The 22079-nt window shown below is 39.4% G+C and overlaps 1 protein-coding gene across 8 annotated transcripts in view; it reads left to right on the top strand.

Annotated features, from left to right (window-relative positions):
• Positions 1 to 22079, top strand: part of TMTC2 (transmembrane O-mannosyltransferase targeting cadherins 2) — an 874097-nt gene that overhangs the window by 399934 nt on the left and 452084 nt on the right. The window contains exon 13 of one of the 8 annotated variants that reach the window (XM_082418938.1): positions 1255 to 11754. The exons of the other annotated variants lie outside the window; for them this stretch is intronic. Within the exon in view, the coding sequence (XP_082275064.1) occupies positions 1255 to 1434 (180 nt within the window). The 3' untranslated portion in view covers positions 1435 to 11754. Of the gene's footprint in view, positions 1 to 1254; positions 11755 to 22079 lie in introns of those variants that run through there. 8 annotated transcript variants of the gene reach the window in all.

Here is a 22079-nt window from a genome sequence, read left to right as displayed (position 1 = left end):
TGATGTTTATTCAGTATTTCATAAATGAAAGAATTGGGACACAGATATGTTAGGGGACCTCACCAAGGTCACAGCCGGTGGTTGAGCAAGAACTCAAATCCAGATCTCTTCAAATCCAAATCTGATCATCTTTTCCCAGCTGATTTACTCTGAGCTATTCAACCCTCCCCCCAACATTGTTTTTGATTCAGAAATAATTGTATTTACAGTAAAGAGTGGAGTCATATGAATTCAGCTGAAAAAAATGCTTGCATTGTGAAAACACTAAACCGTAAAAATAATTGTGAATTATTTTAGGCTGTATCATAGTTGCCAAGACAATTAATAGTTGACACCATCTGTAAAATGAAAACATAATCTTAGCATAAACAATTTTAGTTTTATCTGATGTTTGAAATATACATTTATGTAACTGCCAAGGTGTATCAGCTGCCCTTTGTTAGCCAGAAAGTTCCAGGGACAAGACAAGAACGGAACAGCCCTTATTCGTAGATAACAAGCAAAGTGTTTTTTCCTTTGGGAAGGCCTTGTTGTTGTTAACTAATGTTTGAGAATTTGGGGATGGAAACCCTTGTATTAAACTAGTGCTACATACTATATTGCTATATTGATTGTAAACATCGACCATTAGAAGTTTAAAAGCTGTTTGACTTAAAAATTAGAACTTTATCTCGTTAAACTACATGAGTTAAATTTGGAAAGCATTTTTAGTGATTGCATTTGAATTTTTTTCAGGGTTTTCACCCTGAAAACATCAGTAAAATTTTACAATATATTTTACTTATTTATATATGTTTGCCGAAATGGCCTAGAATATTGCTAAGGAGAGAAAGCAAAGAATGGGTAGACATAGATTTGTCAACTTTTCCCACTTAATTTTTTATTTCTTGGCATTGAGTTGAAAAAAAGTTCAATTCTTTCCATCTAAAATTGTATCCCGTTTAACTTTTTTCTCAAGAAAGTACAGTGTGACTAGGTTACTAGGTCTCCATAGGTAACCTATACTTTCTCATTAAAGAAAAAGCTACTTCCCTAACTGCCTGCCCTCTTTAAAGCACAAAGTACACAGCAGCTGTTTGAAAACCTTTTTTTCCCTTCCTGTTTTATCTACTTGTATAAATTGCTACATTGCTTCCATAAAATGCCTCCAGACATAAGGGGATCATTTGCATAAATGGATGAAGATTTTTGTCTTCCATGAAGGAAAGCTTGCCATGGCCTCTTAATCGTTTTCCTTCCTCTCTCTGGTTCCAGTATCCGGCTGCTCTGATGAACTTGGGAGCCATCCTGCACCTCAATGGACGACTCCAGAAGGCCGAGGCCAACTACCTGCGGGCGCTGCAGCTCAAGCCGGATGACATCATCACGCAGTCCAATCTCCGCAAGCTCTGGAACATCATGGAAAAGCAAGGCTTGAAGACTTCCAAGACTTGACACAGGAGGGCCGTACCTCATCCTCCTCCATATTTGAAAGCCGGCTTCATTAACGAAGAGAACTTCCCAGCAGTGCTATGACAAGAGCTAGTTTGGACTTCAAGACCCGGGGGCAGAGGTCACTGAGGTCACTGCCACTTCTGGAAGTATCCACTTTGCTGTGGGCACAGCCGTTAACACCAAAAAGAGAAACATTGGAAACCTCCTGCAGGATGTAATTGTTACCCATAGAGCTGTAAACCAGAGCACTTAAAACAGGATCTTTTGGCATTCTTAAAGGGGGGAGGGCAGTCTGAGTTTCAAATTTTGTTCAATTTTGAAAGCTAATTTAGAAATTATACTGTTCCTTAAACACTGTGAGAGGAAGTCAGAATTTCTGTTCAGCCACGGTAAACTATTACGGTCAAGTGTTCACACGCAGTGATTCAAGTGTCGTGTGAATCCTGGTGAGCTGGCCGGTTGTCCTGACGCTGCTGTCTTCCCTCTTTGGGACAGCCTGCTTATCAATGTCTAAAACTTAGAAAACTTTTTTTTTTTTTTTTTAATACTGTGTCAGGATCTGTCAGAGTCTACATTTGTTTCCTGACTAGTGCACATAACGTTTTATGATTTAGATGTCACCGTCATTTGGGCATCCTTTGCTTTTCATGTTCTGAAAAGGGTATACAGAACACAGCAAACCATGTTTCTCACTGGTGTTGTAGGAGGGACTGGGGAGGCCTTATGCGTTTCAGGCAGGCATTTTTTACTTTGACGTCACTGATATTTTCCCAAAACTGCCTAGGAGGATTCATTGTATTAATTCTTAGGCTTTTGAAATTGCCTTTTAAAATGGCTATTCCTGGTTAACGCTCATGCTAAGGCAGTAAATCAAAAGGAAGCTTAACAAATGGTCTAGTTCCAATAACTAACCAGCAGCTATTAGACAAAAGGGAAGATGCTTTGTGCCTTCCAGATGTTGCTGGGTTAAAAGTCAAGTCTGCGCGAGGGTGTATAATGATGGTTGCCAACGATTTTATATTTTGGAAAGAGTTGGTATGAAATGCTAATCACTTTCTAATAGGTACCTAAACAGCAGTGCTGATAAGTTTTTGAGGAATTATTTTTAATCATACTTTGTTCTTCCCAAAAGACATAAAAAATGACTTATTTTAAGCTGCAGTAGACTATAACATTAGCCCACGTGTTTCTAGGTCTCCTGCCAAGTGCTTTTCACAGTTGAAAACTATTTTTCACTAGCAAATTTGGCATTTTATTTCATTACCTATTAGTAACCACTTCAGTGATAATTTCACAAGTAAAAGACTATAAGGGAAGTAGAGAGAAACATTTACTGAACATTTTTTGACTTGCAGTCAAACTTTGCTACTAAAAATTAACTTTGTAAAAACAACAATCCACTCTCAACTACTTCCTAGAGAAAGTAGCTATACAATACCCAACATATTTATTTATTTATTATTCTACCATAGCGAAATAACAAAATTTGATTCATTAAACCAGTTCTTTGCAACTTAAAATTAGCTTTTTTTCTTGTCCTTTCACATTCCGTGTATATATGGTCAGCGTCCCCATTTAAGGGAAGCTGGACATGCAAATAGATCATATTATGTTTTCTTCGTATTTTATATGTTTTGCTGCATATCTGAATAAGGTGGGATAAAGAAAGTAGTGTTCCTATGGCATTAGTGTTTTGGTGAGAAGGGCAACATAGTGAGAGAGATTTGTTGATGGCATTAAAAGAAGGCCCTCCTAATATGTATATTATTTGGTAAACATTTCATTGAAGGGCCAAAAGTTAAATTATAATTAAATCACTGTGTTTTCAGAATGATATTTAATGTTTAACAACAACAAACACGTGGTCAAACCAAAAGCGTGAGTTGAAGTATATTTTTCGTCTTCTAGTGCATTGGCAATTGCAAAAAAAAAAAAATTAATAAAGGAAAAAAGGAATTTAATATAAGGATATAGAGGTGAATTCAGTGTCTAACATTTTTATTTATTTAAATAGTTATTGACCTATGATGACTTCCTCGTCTTAACATTTTGTGTCTTTTTATTGTTATTGTTCTTCTTTTCACACACTTGGTTCTTGGTAGGTTCGCTGATGGCACAGCAGAGGCACTTCATGTTGACCCAATTCCCAAGTAGCATTAATAATTGGGCCTGTGTCATAAAATGCATGGATCATTAACAACTAAATGTCCCTGACACCTTTCGCTACAGGGCTGGGCTTAGTAACTGACCACCTTGGGGGGAGGGTTAAGGGGGTCTATAGAACATGGTCAAAAAATGTCTCCGCTCAGGGATTTATGGTGGATTATTGCAGACAGTGCTAAAAATATAGAGCACAAGTTTACTAAATTAAAATTTTATTTTTTGAGAAACTGTTATTTGTATAAATTATCAAGATTTGTAGGCTTTCCTTTTGTAGAAATAATTGTTTTATGTGCCAGAGAATTTCGATTTTGTTTTCAACAATAAAGCATTGATAACAAATACGTTTATAAGCCTTTTTTTTTTTTAAATTTATTTATTTATGGCTGTGTTGGGTCTTCGTTTCTGTGCGAGGACTTTCTAGTTGTGGCAAGCGGGGGCCACTCTTCATCGCGGTGCGCGGGCCTCTCACTATCGCGGCCTCTCTTGTTGCGGAGCACAGGCTCCAGACGCGCAGGCTCAGTAATTGTGGCTCATGGGCCCAGTTGCTCCGCGGCATGTGGGATCTTCCCAGACCAGGGCTCGAACCCGTGTTCCCTGCATTGGCAGGCAGATTCTCAACCACTGCGCCACCAGGGAAGCCCTATAAGCCTTTTTAAAATCGTCTACAGCAACAACACTTATACTGTCTTGGATTTTAACAGACCGATGAGAAAGCTGGAAATCTCCAGAAACTTTTCCCAAACACCATTTTAGATATTAACTTTGTAGATTCCTTTAGGTGTTTTTTAATGACCTCATCAAGTTGTCTCACATATTTGGAACTTTCTCATTTGATCCACGATTTACTTGCTAAACAAAAGCTCTTCACTCCACTCTTTGGAAGTAGACAATGAACTAACACAATAACATCAGAGAGCAGTTGTAAGAAGTTGGGGGAATGTTTTGGAAAATTTAGGAGAAAAACTTCACAGAAATTTCAAGTGAACAAGAAGCTTCAAATTTCTGCAGTACCCCAGGGGGCAAAATACATCTCAAATCTCTATGGAATAACAACAACAAGAGGTCAATATGTGGTGAAGTGGCAGAGGGAATGAAAGCCAATTCAAAGTCTTCTCTGATTGCATTCTGCAGGAAGACCACCCAAAATCACACAGGAAGAAGGTTAAAATCCTGGTACGCACCTTTCTCTACTACAAAACTAAGTATAACAGAGTTACCCTGGTTGCATTGCCATTTCAGCTTGTGGCAGTTCCAATGCTTAAGCCAAGTTTTCTAGCAATACCCCTTCATTAAACTGAGTTGAGTGTTAAATAGTAGGAAGCAAATTCTATGGTATTGGAAATAATATTTAAATTAAGTGAAAAATCATATTCCAAAGGTACATAGAAATGAATTGGAATGATTGCAATTCTTAAATTAAACACAGAAACCCAGTTTTTCCCTTGTAAGAGAATAACCAAGCCTTAGATGCATTTCCTTTCTTTGTACTGGAAATCTATACTATGTGAAAACTGTCATCACTTTCATTTGTGAAAACATCAAATGAAAAGTCATTGCATCCCCAAATCTCAACTTTTTAGAAAGTGATTTTCAAAAATATCATGTTGATCATGAGCAAATAGTAGATGTAATTTTCATTTATGGTCTATTTTATGTTTTTCTACTCCACAGTGTGCCAGACTAGAAAAACAATGTGAGAAAAGAAAGACATGGCCCCTGCCTTCACTGGTTTCAGAGCGTAGTGCCTCAATCCAAGTTAAAACTCTACCCTGATTTTAGAATAGAATCAATTATGCAATTATTTCATATACTAAGACGACTTACTATCTAACATTTCTGTAGCCTGTTGTATAACTGCCACTAACTAGTTTTGGGAACTTGGTTAAATCACTTACCTTGGGGGCCTTATACTCCTCAGGTGGAAAGTAAATGGCTTTAGTTACATGTTCACTGAAGTCTTGTTTGGCTCTCACAGTCTAAATTGTTCAGATGTTTTTCATGCCTTACCTGTCTTAGTCTGTTTGGACAGCTATAACAAAACACCACAAGCTGGGTAGTTTATAAATAACAGAAATTTGTTTCTTACAGTTCTGAAGGCTGGAAGTCTAAGATTAGGGTGCCAGCATAGTCGGGTGAGGGCCCTCTTCCGGGTAGCAGATTTCCTGTGCCCCCTCACATGATGGAAGGGGTGAGAGTTCTCTGGAGCCTCTCTTATAAGGGCATTAGTTCCATTCATGAGGGCTCTGCCCTCATGACCTAATCACCTCCTAATACCATCACCTGTGGGCGTTACGTATTCAACATATGAGTTTTGGTGGAATGTAAATATCCAGACCATAGCAACCTCCTTTCATCTTCCTGATCAATCTGTAGTAAGAGAGGCAGAGAATGTGATTTGTGGAAGATGGAATAGCTAGAGAAATACCAAAGGGGGCGGGGAAACCACCTCCGGACTCAGGTTCACTGCCTGAGTGCTCTCATGACACAGGACATGTGAGCATAGGGCAGCATGGGGACAGGCTTGCTGCTTGCTAGCTTTGGGACATGGACAGGTTATTTCATACCTCTGAGCCCTGGTTTCCTTAACTGTAAAGCTGGAACATAACCTCACACATCCACAGGGTGTTTGGCATAAAATAAAATCCTTATAGCTAAATTTTATCCTATAATCAAGGAATTAGGCAATATATAATTTTGTTATTATATAAAAATTTTAACAGGATAATCGAATTCTCTGTCAGTTTTTACCTTGTCTGTTGTATTTTATGTTCTACTCAACAACAACTCAAGCTTTCCTTATAACTGACTCCTGAATGTGCTGTACCCATGTCTCTCAGCAGAATAGAGTTGTGCTTTCCTCCAAGATCAGAACTAGAGAATCAGGGTCTTCTAAATATGGCCATTTTTACCAGAACGGTGTTTGAAGTAGGGAATTTGGCCCTGCTTGGGATATTAACACTTTTCTATAGTTCACCAATAAAATGAAACTATGTCATCTTTTCTGAACACAGAAAATCTGTTGATATCAGCAACCCTTATTATAACTACTACAAATTAATGATTATTATTGATTATACTTTAGCCACATGTACCTACCTCTCTCTCCTACCTCCTTTGGATTTGACAGGAATATCCCTCATTCAAGACAAAGCTATCAGCCATTCTCAAGTCAGATGGAGAGAATAGAGTTCTATATTTCAGTAATAGCTCAAGACTCCTAGAAGCACTTTTTCTAATAATTTTCTATCATGTATCTTTCTTTTCCATCCCAGAAGACTCAAAATAACTCCTCTGAGAACTTTCTCTTGGCAACATCATTGAGCAGCTAGAGACTATAATGAAAGTTTAAAAAACATACTGAGAGAGAAATCAAGCAAAGTAATTTCTTTCCAAAAATACTAAAAATGTCATAAAAGAATTAAAATGCCTTTTGTTTTTTCAGCTGGACACTCCTCTAGTATTGTGTAAAAGATCATTTGTTACCAGAGAATCAGAATTGGTGAGGGAGGAGAGGGGTGAGTTTGTGTGTGAGGAATAGAAACAAGTGATTACCTTTGATTTTTTTTTAATTAATTAATTTATTTTATTTATTTATTTTTGGCTGCGTTGGGTCTTCGTTGCAGCGTGCAGGCTTTCTCTAGTTGTGGAGAGCGGGGGCTACTCTTCGTTGTGGTGCACGTGCTTCTCATTGAGGTGGTTTCTCTTGTTGCAGAGCACAGGCTCTACGCACACGGGCTTCAGTAGTTGTGGCGCACGGGCTCTAGAGCGCAGGCTCAGTAGTTGTGGCGCACGGGCTTAGTTGCTTCCACAGCATGTGGGATCTTCCCAGACTAGGGATCGAACCCCTGTCCCCTGCATTGGCAGGCAGATTCTTAACCACTGTGCCACCAGGGAAGTCCCTATCTTTGATTTTAATGTAGGCCCTTTTCTAATCTCATTTAGCAAGTAATGGCCATATTGACTCTGGCGATAATTAGCTTTTTAATTCTGCCGACATCAATTTATTAAATTACATAAAGCCAATTAATAATCTCAATATGTTTTCATTTTTAGTTCTTTGTGTGTTATTTTTAAAATGTTGTTATGCTTAATGTCTGGATATTTTATGTTTCCTTTGCAATAGACTATTATTCTGTAAATGTTCCTTTGCCTATGCTTTGTGATGATGGCTGTTTGGGAAATTTCACTGGAATTATGATATTTTAAAGTATCTTTTTAGAAATCTGTCCTATACCACCAAGTATTTAGCTGTTACTACGTAGTATTCTATTAGATTTCAATTGAATAATTTTGCATTAAATGATATAGAAGGGTACATCAATATTGTTTTATTATATCCCATTGGGTCTATTCTCCCAATTCCCTACTGATGATATTAATAAAATGTGATTATACTGGCAAAGCATATCTCTCTATAATGTGAGTCAAGGAACTTTATCAGTTAATTTTTTGTCACTTCTGTTTATAGAACTAATTTTTGCTTGGACTTGTATTCATTCCAAAATTTTGCTCTGTGAATGATGCTAAAGATAAGTTAGTTTGCTACTATTTCTCAAGTGGCCACAAAGTGATATTCATGGAAATCATAACAGCAACCTGAACCCACATGCCACAGAGCAACTAAGCCCACGCGCCACAACTACCGAGCCTGTGCTCTAGAGCTCGTGAGCCACAACTACTGAGCCCTCATGCCACAGCTACTGAAGCCCGCGCACCTAGAGCCCATGCTCCGCAACAAGAGAAGCCACCGCAATGAGAAGCCCACCCACTGCAATGAAGAGTAGCCCCCGCTTGCCACAACTAGAGAAAGCCCGCACGCAGCAACAAAGACCCAACGCAGGCAAAAATAAATAAACAAATAAAACAAATAAATTTTTTAAAAAATTCTAATATTCTCTCCTGCTCACTAGCAGGAGAGAATATTAGGTTTGACCTCTGCACTTTGAAATGAAGAAGCTGTAGTTTATAGCAGACAAATGACATAGCTTAGCTTACACATTCACAGGGATCAAACATAGCAGGTAAAGTGTCGAGTCCTAGCTACAGGTTACATCCTACATGGCTCAATGCCAGCCATCTAGAGTTTGTGAAACATCTCTTCTTTGGAGGAGAGGGTAGACACAAAGCTCACCAGCAAAGATTTGCTCATGGATTCTTTATGGATTGCATACGTGGAAGATATTACTAACTGAAACTCCTAATCACTAAACTCAGTGTGGGTCCCTGATTTAAGACATGAACTCTTCATTTTAGGATAAATTTATGAACCATGCCTAACAAAACACAGCTGGTCTAAGTAAAAGTGGTACAGAGAAGCATTAGGGTCGATGAAACCATTTCTAAAGATCCATTCCTGTCATCTGATGACACTGCTTGGTTATTTCTTCTGACCTGGCCATGATGGATCAGTGATCCAAAGTTCATTAGCGATTTCAACAGGCACAATGTGCAAGATTTCAGTAGACATAACCAAATTGGATGTGATCCTTCATGATGAAATTGACTAGGGTTTTTTTTTTTTTTTTTTTTTTTTTTATTTATTTTTATTTTTGGCTGTGTTGGGTCTTTCTTGCTGCACGCGGGCTTTTCTCTAGTTGTGGCGAGCAGGGGCTACTCTTCGTTGTGGTGCATGGGCTTCTCATTGGGTGGCTTGTTGCAGAGCATGGGCTCTAGGCGTGCGGGCTTCAGTAGTTGTGGCACTCGGGCTCCGTAATTGTGGCTCGCAGGCTCAGTAGTTGTGGCGCACGGGCTTAGTTGCTCCACGGCATGTGGGATCTTCCCAGACCAGGGCTCGAACCCGTGTCCCCTGCATTGGCAGGAGGATTCTTAACCACTGCACCACCAGGGAAGCCCCTGGCTAGCGTTTTATCCTTTATTTTACTTGAGGCTCTTCTATTTGGAGTGCACTAGCTAGATGAAAGCTTTTTATAGGCCAGAGAATAATTGTAAAATATGAATAACATGCCATTTCCCTGTTGCAGTGTAACAACAGTAAATACATTTGCTACAAGTTTTTATGATCATTGACTAATCTGTGTGATTCCCTTTCACCAAACTTGTCCACCTTCTCTCTGTTATACACACACACGTGCTTGCACACACATCCATGTACACACACACACACACACAGTCTCACTCTAACTCACTCACTATGTGGCTGGAAAGTCTACAACTAAACTTGAGTTCAAACATAAGTGTCTGTTCATTTGATCCTCCAGGAGAGGAAGTCATGAGGATTGAGACATACTTTGAAATGTTTTGATTAGCAGAGGAAATACAGTGAGATCAAAGCTTTTGTCCTTCAGTGAGCGATTTAAATCCAGACAAGCAAGCGTCCAAAGGAGATGAGGGCAGGCACTTCTTAAGCTACTGTTGTAAACACCTTGGCATATCTCTTCACACTCTCCTCTGTGCCTGTCAACAACCAAGCTGAATCACTCCTTTATCTAGGGCACTTTCCTGTCCTCATTCTGGAAAAGAAATACCACTCAGATCATGAGAAGACATGGCAGATGTAGATTTGTTGCTCTCCATTTTCAGGATAAGAGAAATTGCCAAAATGACCTTTAAATATCTTGGTTTTAAACGTATTTCATCTTGGAGACATTAACCAAATGATTAAGCAATACGAATTCTCTAATACAGGAAGCAACACACTCAGTAATTCTAAGCACTGCTGAAAATGAGGTGACCACTGGAGCACCCCAATTATATCACCTTTCTCCACTGGCTTTAGCTCCCTGGGTGATGTTATATGCCATACATGGCATTCAACTTGCTCCTTGGAATTGCAGGGCAGTGGGGTCCTTCCCATAGATATAAATCTGAATGAAGAGAGTTAATTATTTCATTTTTTCACTCTCAAGTTTGTGTTCCTGTTGTAATTATCTTTTTTGCATGCAGAGCGTTTTGCAGTTTTCAAAAGGCTTCATATCATTTTTATACTTAGCTCTTGAAAACAATTTAACAAAGTAGACAAGAGAATCATAATTACCCTCAAATCCAAACTCCAGATGAGGATTCAGAAGCTTAGAATGGCCGTACGACTCATTCAAGATCACGTTCAGTACAAAAGCAGGTCTTTCTCCTAATTTTATGACTTTAGTCTAAATCCTGGGCAGGCATTGATGGGTATGGACGCAATCAATACACCATTATTCCCTTAGTCTCTGAGGATCAGATGTGATTGAGGAGTGTTTCCGTCTGAAAGACTTTCACTGAAAACTAGAGACCAATTCCACCTGCATCCCTACATGGTGAGAGGGTAGAAAGAGGAGGAGAGGATCATTCAATTGTACAATGAGAATACATGGGTCACAAAAATAATTTAGCTTTTTTCCAGTCACTTTTTTCTCTTTCTTTACTTGTCAGTAGTGGGGGGTTGGCATGAATTGCTTCTAATTAAAGTGTACCAATTGCAGCTTTCTCCTGCAATTCAGGTGTCAGCTGAGCTCAGCCGATGTTTGGCCTCCCCATCCTCTATGGGATGTTTGGTGCAGTTCCCTAGTTCTTGTGAATACCTGCCTCTCACATCCTGAGGCTCGGAGCCTCGGCTTCCACTCTTCTTTCTCTCTTGGCTTTTTCTTCTTACTGCTCTGCCATTCAGAGCAGACTCTTTTCTGATTTCCACTAAAACCATTTGCATTTGTGTATGTGGCCAGCTTTAAAGGTTTTGGTGGCACAGTGGTTTTAATCAAATAACTTAAAATTGAATATGAACGAACATCCTTGTTTTCTGTATTTCTCTAGCCTCTCCCGGCAAGTGGGATTTCTCACTGGTTACGTCTCTCCTCGGGTTTCACTCCCCTCTCAGGGGGTCCTCTCTCCTGTACTCATCCTAATCTCGAAACTCCCGTTACCTGCTTACGCAAAGGCCTCCAGACCTGTCCTCCTATAAGGAAAGCTGATTATCCAGGTGTTTTTCGTAAAACAGAGTTTGAAAACTGGCAGCCTGTAGGCTGAATTTAGCCTCCACACATGTTTTTTAAAGTGTGAACAAATATTTAGGAATCTAGAGTTTAAAAAAAAACAAAAATAAAAACAAACTTGGGTTTCTGGTTTTCCTTGAAATACAAAATATCTGGCAACTGGGACCACATCTCTGTGGGCTGTTCCATTCAGATAGGACTTTACTCGCAGGTGGGTCACGGTCCCCACTCCCCCGCTTCTGCTCAGCCTCTTAGAGGCATTTGCGTTCAAAACTCCTGCTCTAATCAAAGTCAGTTCCTCCCTTACCAGGTGACTCTGACATCTGCTGTTAATATATTTTGTTCTCCACTACATGATCTTATAAAAGTGTACTCGAAATGGGAGAAGGGGGTGGTGGTGGTGTGATGAATTGGGAGATTGGGACTGACATATATACACTAATAGGTATAAAATAGATAACTAATAAGAACCTGCTGTATAACAAATAAGTAAATAAATAAAATTTTTTTAAAAGTGTACTCGAAATGTTCAAAGATGATGGTTTACCTAGAATTTTTTAAATATTTGAAAATTTCTTTAGGACTAGGTTCTATCACACCATTTTTAAAAAACTGAGTTGTTTCCACTTTTTGGATATTATGATTAGTGCTGCTACGAACATTTATGTACAAGCTTTCATGTGAACACGTGTTTTCAATTCTTTTGGATAGATACATAGGAGTAAAACTGTAGGGTCATAGGACCATTCTACATTTAGTTTTTTGAGCAACTGCCAAACTGTCTTCCACAGTGGCTGCCCCACTTTACACTCCCATCAGCAATATATGAGAGTCTAACGTCTCCATGTCCTCATCAATGCTTGATATGTTCTTGTTTTTTTTATTATAACATCCTACTGGGTGGGAAGTGATATCTCATTGTGGTATTTATTTGCATTTCCCTGATGGCTAACATCATACCATTTAAAAAATTTTTTAATTTTAGTAACAATGAAGTTTGCAAACGAATTGAGGAAATAATTGACAATATTATGGAAACTTTTTCTCTTTTCTCTCAATTTGCTTTAATGTTATTAACTAATTCAGATAATGCCTGGCTTATAAAACTTAACTCTTTGTTGGTGTTTGACTAATGGATTGTTGCAATTCATCATGCCAGAAAAGGACCCCTCCTAATGTACCATATTGCCTCAGAACAGAGTTATTTTTCATATCCCTTATCTTGCAACCTTATCTATTCAGCTACAGTTATTCAAATAGTTTTAAACGCTTCCTACTGCAGAATTTAATTTTGATGGATGGAGACCCAGTCTCAAACCTACAAAGAGTGTGATGCTGAGGGAGCCAAAAAAATGAGACAGATGTTTAAGGACAGTCATATTCTGTTTCACCTTTTAACTTTAACTGGAGATAATAAATGAACACCAACAAAAAAGTCCATATGCAAGAATTTTGCTCTTGAATTTGGCATATTCATTGGGGTTTTTTCGGTTAACATCAAGCGGTAACTTTTGAATCCATAAATACCTGATATATCGAATTTGTAAGTTGATTAAAGTTAGTTTACTTCATCACTTTCTATGCAGAACTCTCTGCCAAACCCTATTAAAAGTTTCATCAGTTTAGGAATTTCTTATCTGAAGGGTCTGTTTGCCCTTTGTCTCTCCATAATTGTCTTCAATAGAGTGAACATGATTAATGGGCTGTTTCATTTTTCAGGATAAAGCTTTTTCCTTTTCCCAGCGATGCTAGCAAATTACTTGATTAATATCAAAAAGCTCTCATTCACACATAACCTTTGAATAAACAAGTTGTGATACTTTTGGCAACATGTGAAGAGGTATTCCTGTAAGTAGGCTATAAAGGAAATTGCCTTTGTAATTAAATATATAAAGAGGGAGCCTATTTTTTGCTTGTTACAAATGTTTTCTTTTTTCTTCTCTCTTATAAGTGGAGAATGTATAATGAGGTTGGGCAAAAGCAGAACGCAGGATATCTTTCTCTATGCTAGGTTTCCATTTGTATTTCCCTCACCACTGGAAGCCAGGAAGAAAACTGTGAAACATTTATGAAACTTAAATAGAGTTTCTAGTTCATAAATTTTAGGGCTCTTTAGCTTTCCGTTAAAGTGCAGCAACAGGAAGTAATCAATCCCTTGTTGACTGAAAGATAGATACCCGCCCCCCCCAAAAAATTTTCCTGATATTAATTCTTTAAAAATCAGAATAAAAAAAAAAAAAAAAAAAAAATCAGAGTCTGGATAACAGCTGTTTTCATGGAGCAGAGAAAAGGCCTTTATGAATAAGAAAGAATTTTAAATGAAAATGGAGGAAAGTGAAAGGAACTAAAATATGTCCTCATCATACAGTAAGTACTTTATATACATCCTATTTCATATAGAAAATTAAAGCTACCCTTTATTGCTGCATTGTTAGTTCCCTATCCAGTAGTCATTTCTCTAATAGTTCCACTATGAGAACACCAACTTTGTCATAGATTTTTGCCCAGATCCGGTTGATGGGTTATCATTGGTCCAAGCCAGAGGTCAGCAAACTATGGTCTCCTGGGCCAAATCAGGCCCGCCATCTGTTTTTATATAGCCTGTGAGCTCAGATTGTTTTGTACATTTTTGAATGGTTTAAAAAAATCAAAAGAATAATATTTCATCATATGTGAGAGTTATGTCAAATTTCCGTGTCCATAAATAAAGTGCTACTGGAATACAGCAGCACTCAGTCATTTATAGATTGTCTATGGTGGCTAGAACGGCAGGATTGAGTGATTACAGCAGAGACTGTATGGGCTACAAAGCCTAAAATATTTACTATCTGGCCTGTTACAGAAAAAGTTTACCAACCCCTCGTCTAAGCGAATTGTGATAGTACCGTCTCTGGCTTTTCCAGGCTCCAGTCCAGCTGGCAGTGCCCATGTGACAATGAAATGCAAGCAGAGGTCTGCTAGGCAGAATTCTGGAAAGGCTTTGCTTTCTTCATAAAAGGCTGGCATATTAACTGCCCCTTCAGGTCTTGAATAGGAAAGTGAAATCTGAAGGTGAGAGCAGCCGTCTTGCAACCATGGGGTGATGAATATAAAAGCCAAAGCTAGCACCTTAGAGGAAAGGAAAAGACCTGAGTTCCTGATAAAATTGTTAAGCAGCTGAATCAAGGCCAATACCTGCTTATTGCCAGACTTCCTGTTATGTGAGAAAAATCACCCCCATCTGTAAGGCAGTCTTCACTGGGCATTTAGTCACTAGCAGGCAAATGCCTTTCTGACTGACGTGCCCTCTTTCTTTCCTTTAGGCCTAGAACCTATTTGGTCTCAGTTGTATAAGAAGAGTTGTGGGGGCCAGGAGACCCTTCCTGGCATCCGCTCAATAGGCAGGAAGTAGGTAGCCATCTAATCTTTCCACCGGTAAGGTCGCACCTGAATTTGCTCATCCTAACAAACCAGTGTCCTCAGCAGCATTATCTTGATATCTGGGGACATGGTTATGAGAACAGTCTACTTCCCTTAGTACAAGTAGCTCACAGCAGAAGGTCGTTTACATTGCTGCTGGTGGTGGCCCCCCTCCCCCTCCCTCCCAGTTAGATAGATGTTCCACCCTCTGTCCTCCCATAAGGTTCAGGTTAGAATGTTATTCCACTCATGACACCATATTCTGTGTATTATGTCAGTTTATGTACTCAGCTCCAAGTGCCTCAAGGGCAACATCATGTCTTATTCGCTCTGTCACCCTAGCCTCTAGCACAGTGCCTCATACATTATAGGTGATGAAGGGGTGAATGGAAGGAAAGTGGGCAGTACTGTTGCCAGATAAAAGAATGCAATGTGGAATAAAACAAATATATTCTTTAATTTATCAGATATTTATTGAGTCTCTATTATATGCCTTTTTCTGGGTGATGGGAATGGATAAATTGATGAATAAAACCAGCATCATTAGAAAAGCTTAACATTTACTGAGTACTTACTAAACGCCAGATACTGTTCTAAGCACTTTGTAAGTGTTGGTTTATTTAATTGTAACAAAAATCCTGGTGAAAAACCTGAGGCACAGAAAGGTTAAGTAACTTGCCTCCAATCACACAGTTAAAAGTGATTGAGTTAGGACTGGGATTCATGTCCAATAGGTCTAGTTTCAGGATACTACTTACTTACTTACTACTATACTTTCAAGCTACCTTTCTGATGTATTAGGTGCGGAGAATATAGTGTGAAGACTACTGCCCTCCATTATGGAATTCCAAAGCAAAATAATATAAGCTACAGTTTGCATGATAGAGATCTAGGTCCAGCCTGCTGGGTTTCAAGTCCTGGCTGCAGCATGAATTTGGCTGGCCAAAATGTTCGTTCAGGTCTGTAAGATGGTACAGAGAAACCCGAACGAACATTTTGGCCAACCCAATATTTGAGTATGTTAATTAATCCCTCTGTGCCTCGGTTTCCTTATTTGTAAATTCGAATCATAATGATATCTAACTCACAGGTTTGTTGTAGGGATTGCATGAATTAATACATATAAAGTACTAAAAACAGTGCCTGACATTTTTTTAGGTGTAAAACAACGGTTGGATGTCATTACTGTTGCTGTAGTGGGTAGTTTGGTAATTACTACATTGTAATAATACTAACAATAGCTATTGCTATTGTAATACACTCAGGGGACATGTAGTCAGACCATAAATGATCTCACAAATAATTTTATATAAAGTGACAAGTAGTGATTAAATGTTGAACAGGTATATTAGAGTTCTCCCAAGAAACAGAACTAGAATGAACAGGATATATTGGCTCATGAGGAGAATTGGCTCACAAGATTGTGGAAGCTGAGAAGTCCCAAGATCTTCTGGAGACTTAGGGGAGCTGATAATACCATCAGCTGGAACAATACCGTTCCAGTCCAAGTCCGAGTTCAAGTCCGAGAACCAGGAGTGTGGAAGGTATAAGTTCCAGTCTGAGTCTGGGTCCAAAGGCAGCAGAATAGTTATGTCCCAGCTTGAAGACAGTCAGGCAGAGAAAGCAAATTCTCCCTTACTCAACCTTTTGTTCTATTCAGACACTCAGTGGATTGGATGAAGTTCACCCATGGGAGGGCACTGTGTTTTACTCAGTCTATAATTCAAATGTTAATCTCATGCAGAAACACCCTCAGAGACACATCCAGGGTAATGTTTGTCCAAATGTCTGAACACCCCGTAGCCCAGTCAAGCTGACATGTAAAATTAGCCATCACAAGTTGTACACACACACACACACACACACACACAAATATCCATACCAAAATAAGGAGGAAATACTCATGACAGTACAGTCCATGTTTCTGTAACTGGTCACATGGTTGTAGCTGATATTTATGCCTATCTTCTTCTACTACCGATTCTGTATTTTCTTTGCCTTCAGCAAGTACCTCAGCTGGTCGTGATTCTTTACCTGGTGGAGTGACCCAAACCTTCACTCCTGAAGCTTCTGAGCCATTAGTAGTGCTGCCTGGATTAGGTTGTTGACGTTTTCCATTGATCTTAATCACAGAGCATGGGAATAGTAAGAGACGCCCTACAGGGTCTCCTGTATTTTAGACATGCTCTTCCTTACCTCCATTATGGAATAATAGTCCAATTTCCCTTGATAGTCAGGGTCAATCACCCCAGCCAACACCATAATTCCCTTCTTTGCCTGTTGATTCAGAGGCATGAGGAGTATAAAGTGGCCAGGTGGCAGTCTTAACTTCCAGTTCAATGGAATTATTGTGTCTCCTGGTAAAAACATTCTTCTCTCTGGATAAGACTTCTAGGCTGGTAGGGCATAAGGTCAAGAGAACAGGAACCAAAAATTTTGCCAGTGGGTCACTAGGAGTAATGATGAGTAGTGAATTTTCCATTTTTACCCTTTGATTCCTGGGCTCATGAATCCTGGCTATTGGAGAGACAGCACCATATATTGGATGCTGATTCTGAGCATATACAGCCTTCTGGAGAACCTAGCTGCAGTCCTGCAAGGTATTGCCATCTAGCTGTCACTGTAACTCAGTCTTCAAAAGACCATTCCACCAGTTATCAAACCAGCTGATTCAGGATGACCAGTGAATTACATGAGCATGGGCCCATTGCCAATCTTCACTTGCTGTGAATTGAGTTCCTTGATAAGAAGCAATGTAAAACATGACAGTAGATAAGGCATTCTATAAGTCCACGGATGGTGGTTTTGCAGAAGCATTTCAGGGAAAGTAAATCCATATCCAAAGTAAGTGTGTATTCCAATAAGAAAAAAATGCTGCCCTTATTATGATGCAAGCCATCCAATATGGTCAACCTGCTACGGGTAGCTGGCTGATCACCCTGAGGAATGGTGCCATATGGGGGACTCAGTGTTGGTCTTTTGCGGCTGGCAGATTGGGCACTCAGCAAGGCCACAGCCAGATTGGCTTTGGTGAGTGGAAGTCCATGTTGCTTACACCATGCCTGACTTTTATCCTTGCCACCATGGCCACTTTGTTCATGAGCCCATTAGGTGATGACGGGGTGGCTGGGGAAAGAGGGTGACTGGTACCCACAGAATAGGTCATTTTTTTCCACTTAATTATCAAAGTGTTCCTTTGCTAAGTCACCTTTTGGTGAGCATTCACATGGGACACAAATATCTTCACATTTTTGCCCACTCAGAGAGGTCTATCCAAATATTTGTCATCAATTTTCCCCAAATTTCCTTGTCATCAGTTTTCCAATCATATTCCTTCCTGACCATCTAGCCAAACCATTGGCCATAGTCCATGAATTGGTATATAACTGCATGTCTGGCTAATTATCTTTCCAAGCCAAGTGAACATCCGGGTACACTGCCTGAAGCCCTGCCCTCAGCGAGGATTTCCCTTCACCACTGTCCTTCAGGGATGTCCCAGCGAGGAACTGTGATCCTGCAGCGTCCACTTCTCGGAGGTTCCTGCATATTGTGCAGAACCATCTGTAAACCAGGATTCTCTCCCTCTGTCAACTGACTATAGGGAACTCCCCGTGAGGCCATAGATACAGGCTGAGAGAGGAAAGGTGGTGTAGCAGGAGTGGGCACCATGAGCATTTGGGAGGTAAGATAGGTGGCACAATACACTTCTACTTCTTTTCCCCTTGAATTGAAGATGATCCCTGGTGCTGTGTGATCAAGTGGTTAGCTATGTCTATTACACCCACATCAAAGTTACTGCTCATATAAAGACTTTCATTTTACTTTATGACCACATTCTTTACCAACCTCCTGGATTTTTAAAAATTGTGCTTTGCATTGTGTTAATGTTTACTATGCTGAGGAGACCATATAATGTTGGAAAGACATGGATAAATTCATCACTGCCTTGGGGAAATATGTCTGATGAACAGGGACGAACAGTCTTGGCTTGAACACATTTCCATTGAGCAGAGAGCAGGATTTTGAGAACTGGGGGCTAGGCCAGGAGAGGAATGGATCCTGAAGGAGAAAGAAGAAGAAGGCTCTAGTAGTATTCTTCAGCCAAGGCCTGGGAAAGCTGGGACGACCCAAGCCCGGAGAGTCAGACTTACTCAGCCATCAAGTCCAAGCACTGGAGGTAGAATTGAAAGCCAGCGTAAAGAGCCCTAAATCAGAACCTGGATCCAACCAAGCGGTGGGTGAAAAGGCCTGAGCAAATCAAGGTTGTTCACGCAATTGCTGTAAAAATTCCCAAAGTGTTCCTGGTTACTTCTTGTGGACCTCAGCCTGGCTCTACTTCTCCAGGACATGCAGTGGACCATGATGCTTTAACATATAGAGGAGAGTGAAGTATAGGGCAGAGAGGAGAAGAAGCATCATTTATATTCAAAACATCACATTTTTTAGAGCCCTAAACTATTTCATTTGCTCATTTTTTTTTTTTTTTTGGCTGTGTTGGGTCTTCATTTCTGTGCGAGGGCTTTTTCTAGTTGCGGCAAACGGGGGCCACTCTTCATCGCGGTGCGCGGGCCTCTCACTATCTCAGCCTCTCTTGTTGCGGAGCACAGGCTCCAGACGCGCAGGCTCAGTAGTTGTGGCTCACGGGCCTAGTTGCTCCGCAGCATGTGGGATCTTCCCAGACCAGGGCTCGAACCCGTGTCCCCTGCATTGGCAGGCAGATTCTCAACCACTGCGCCACCAGGGAAGCCCTGCTCATGCATTTTTCACTTCTCTATAGGGCTATTTATACTTCATTCATTCATTCCTTACCTATCCCTCAAGTTATGGAGAAGATTTAAAAGGCCCTATGTAATGAAAAGAAATAATACAATGGAATTAGAAGTGGAGAATTATGAAAAAGAAAACATGAACACAAATGGAAAACTGAGACAAAGTAGAAAGACAGGGAACCATGTTTGTGTTTAATTCCTCAATATAGATGAAAACCCTCAAGAAAAATATTATGGAAGCCCATCTCATAATATCTGAATGGTGATAAGGTCAAAATGCAGACTAAATTGGGTTTTCAAGAGCCGAGATGTCTCATCCCAGCTCCATCACCCCCTTCCAATCAATGATGAGCCCTCGGTTTCAGTTTCCTCTCACATAAAAAAATAATCATTGCTTAGTGAAAAGAGCCAAGGTTAAGAATCAGCAGTGTCTAGATCTTTCTCTGCCACCTGACCTTGGAAAATTTATTAAACCTTTCAGATCCTCAACTTTTTCATCTGTTAAATGGAAATCATGTGGAATTTAGACAATATGTGATGCATTTAGTAGAACACGCCATGACATTTGCAAATGTTCTATCACGGTAGCTGTTTAAAAATAGGGTATCGAAGCAAGTGATCTTGAAGGTCTCATATAGTTTCAAATTCAGATTCTTTGAATTAACTCTTTATCATATGAAATTTTAATAACCATTACTCTTTTATCAGTGTTTGCTAGAAAAATTTATCTGTGAATCACACAACCGATTATATTCTTGGCATAACCACTAGGGAACTCAAGAAAAATAAATGCAAACTGACAGCAAAACTGACTATAAACGTTTGTAAATCCTTATAAAAGAACAGGCTGCAGATGAAAAGCTTTCCTTGGTTTCAAATGAAACTAAGGTTGAGACAAAAATTTATAAACCAAAATGCTGCAGTGTAAAGGAAAAGCACATAAGAGCTCTTTAGCTCTTATGGGAGATGCTTTCTCCCATCGTCTGTTTTGCAAAATACAATAATAATCCTAATAAAGAATTAATAGGAAAGCTACTTTGGATCACAAGAAATTATGACAAAAGGATAACTTTTCCAATGAATGTCACTGAAGTTTATAGGAAGAAAAACCAAACACTTTTTCTAGGGGAGATGCTGGTTTGTGGGGGGATGGGCTGTGGAATACTGGTTCAGAGAGAAGGAGTCTGCAATGAATGGTCCTGATAGCTTCTTGGATGCTGCCAGAAGAATAGAAAAAGAATTGAAGATGGAATAAAGACAGGATATACCATGTATTAAAGACCTATTTAGTGATCAAAACTGCATCAGAAGCTTCACTTTGATTTCTTACTTAAGCCTTACAATATCCTAAAAGGGTAGTTCAGTTCTTTTTAATCTAGTAGGAGGGAATCAAGATTACAAGAATTACAAGGATTGAGTAACTGCCCAGGATTCAACTGCTGGTAGATAAGCGATAAACCATGATTAGAAAATGAGCTTGTCTGACTATAAAACTTATGCCGTTTTCCCTCTGCCAGGCTGAGAGACAGTTTCTCTTGGGAAGCCAGCTGCAAACCTATTTCAGCCAGGCTGGACTACTATTTATCACCACCACAGTAGCTGCCATCCTCATGATTGGGATACAAAGCATGTAGCTGACCAAGCACAGGGAAGAGTGTACATCTGTTCCTTTATCTCCTTGGGAGGTGCCGAGGAGGGAAGCAGCAGTGGTGAAAACCATCTGAGGCAGGGCACAAGGATGCCCGTGGATGGCATCTTACCATTCCTTTCTCTCAACTTCTCTGCAGAGAGGGGAGAGGTTACTGACAATAATAATGTTAAAAATATCTTTATACAAACAGTATTTTTATCATTCATAGAGAATGTCTGAATATATATGGAATGTATCCACATTATTATATATATATTTATATATATTATTTATGTACACATTATTTTATTTATATGATATACCTTATTTTATATATGAATATATATAATATATAAATATTCATATATAAAATAATGTGTATATATTATTCATACACATTATTATACACATACGCTATTCTGTTCCTCTTCATGGCCATAATTTGTGGTTATGAAGAGGATATGAAAACAGAGAAATCTGAAGTCTAAAGTGCTAGCAAGTGACAGACACAAACACAAACCCAGGTCACCTAACTACCTTCTGTTACAATCCCAGCACTCGCTAGAAGATGTCTGCCTGTTTTAATATAGCTTGCCAGTTTCACAGGGCAATTGCAAAGCTGACTTCCTATTTGAAATTAAGATTCTTTACTTCCTCAGAAGAAAGCTTCTATATACAAAATATAATGGCATAGTAATGAGCTCCCCTGAGTGTATCAACCCTCTATGCCCACCCTCAAATATTACCCCTCTTTTG

This window comes from Balaenoptera physalus (assembly GCF_965194825.1).
Source record: "Balaenoptera physalus genome assembly, chromosome: 13".
Taxonomy (NCBI): Eukaryota; Metazoa; Chordata; class Mammalia; order Artiodactyla; family Balaenopteridae; genus Balaenoptera; species Balaenoptera physalus.
This window is presented reverse-complemented; position numbering and strand designations above follow the sequence as displayed.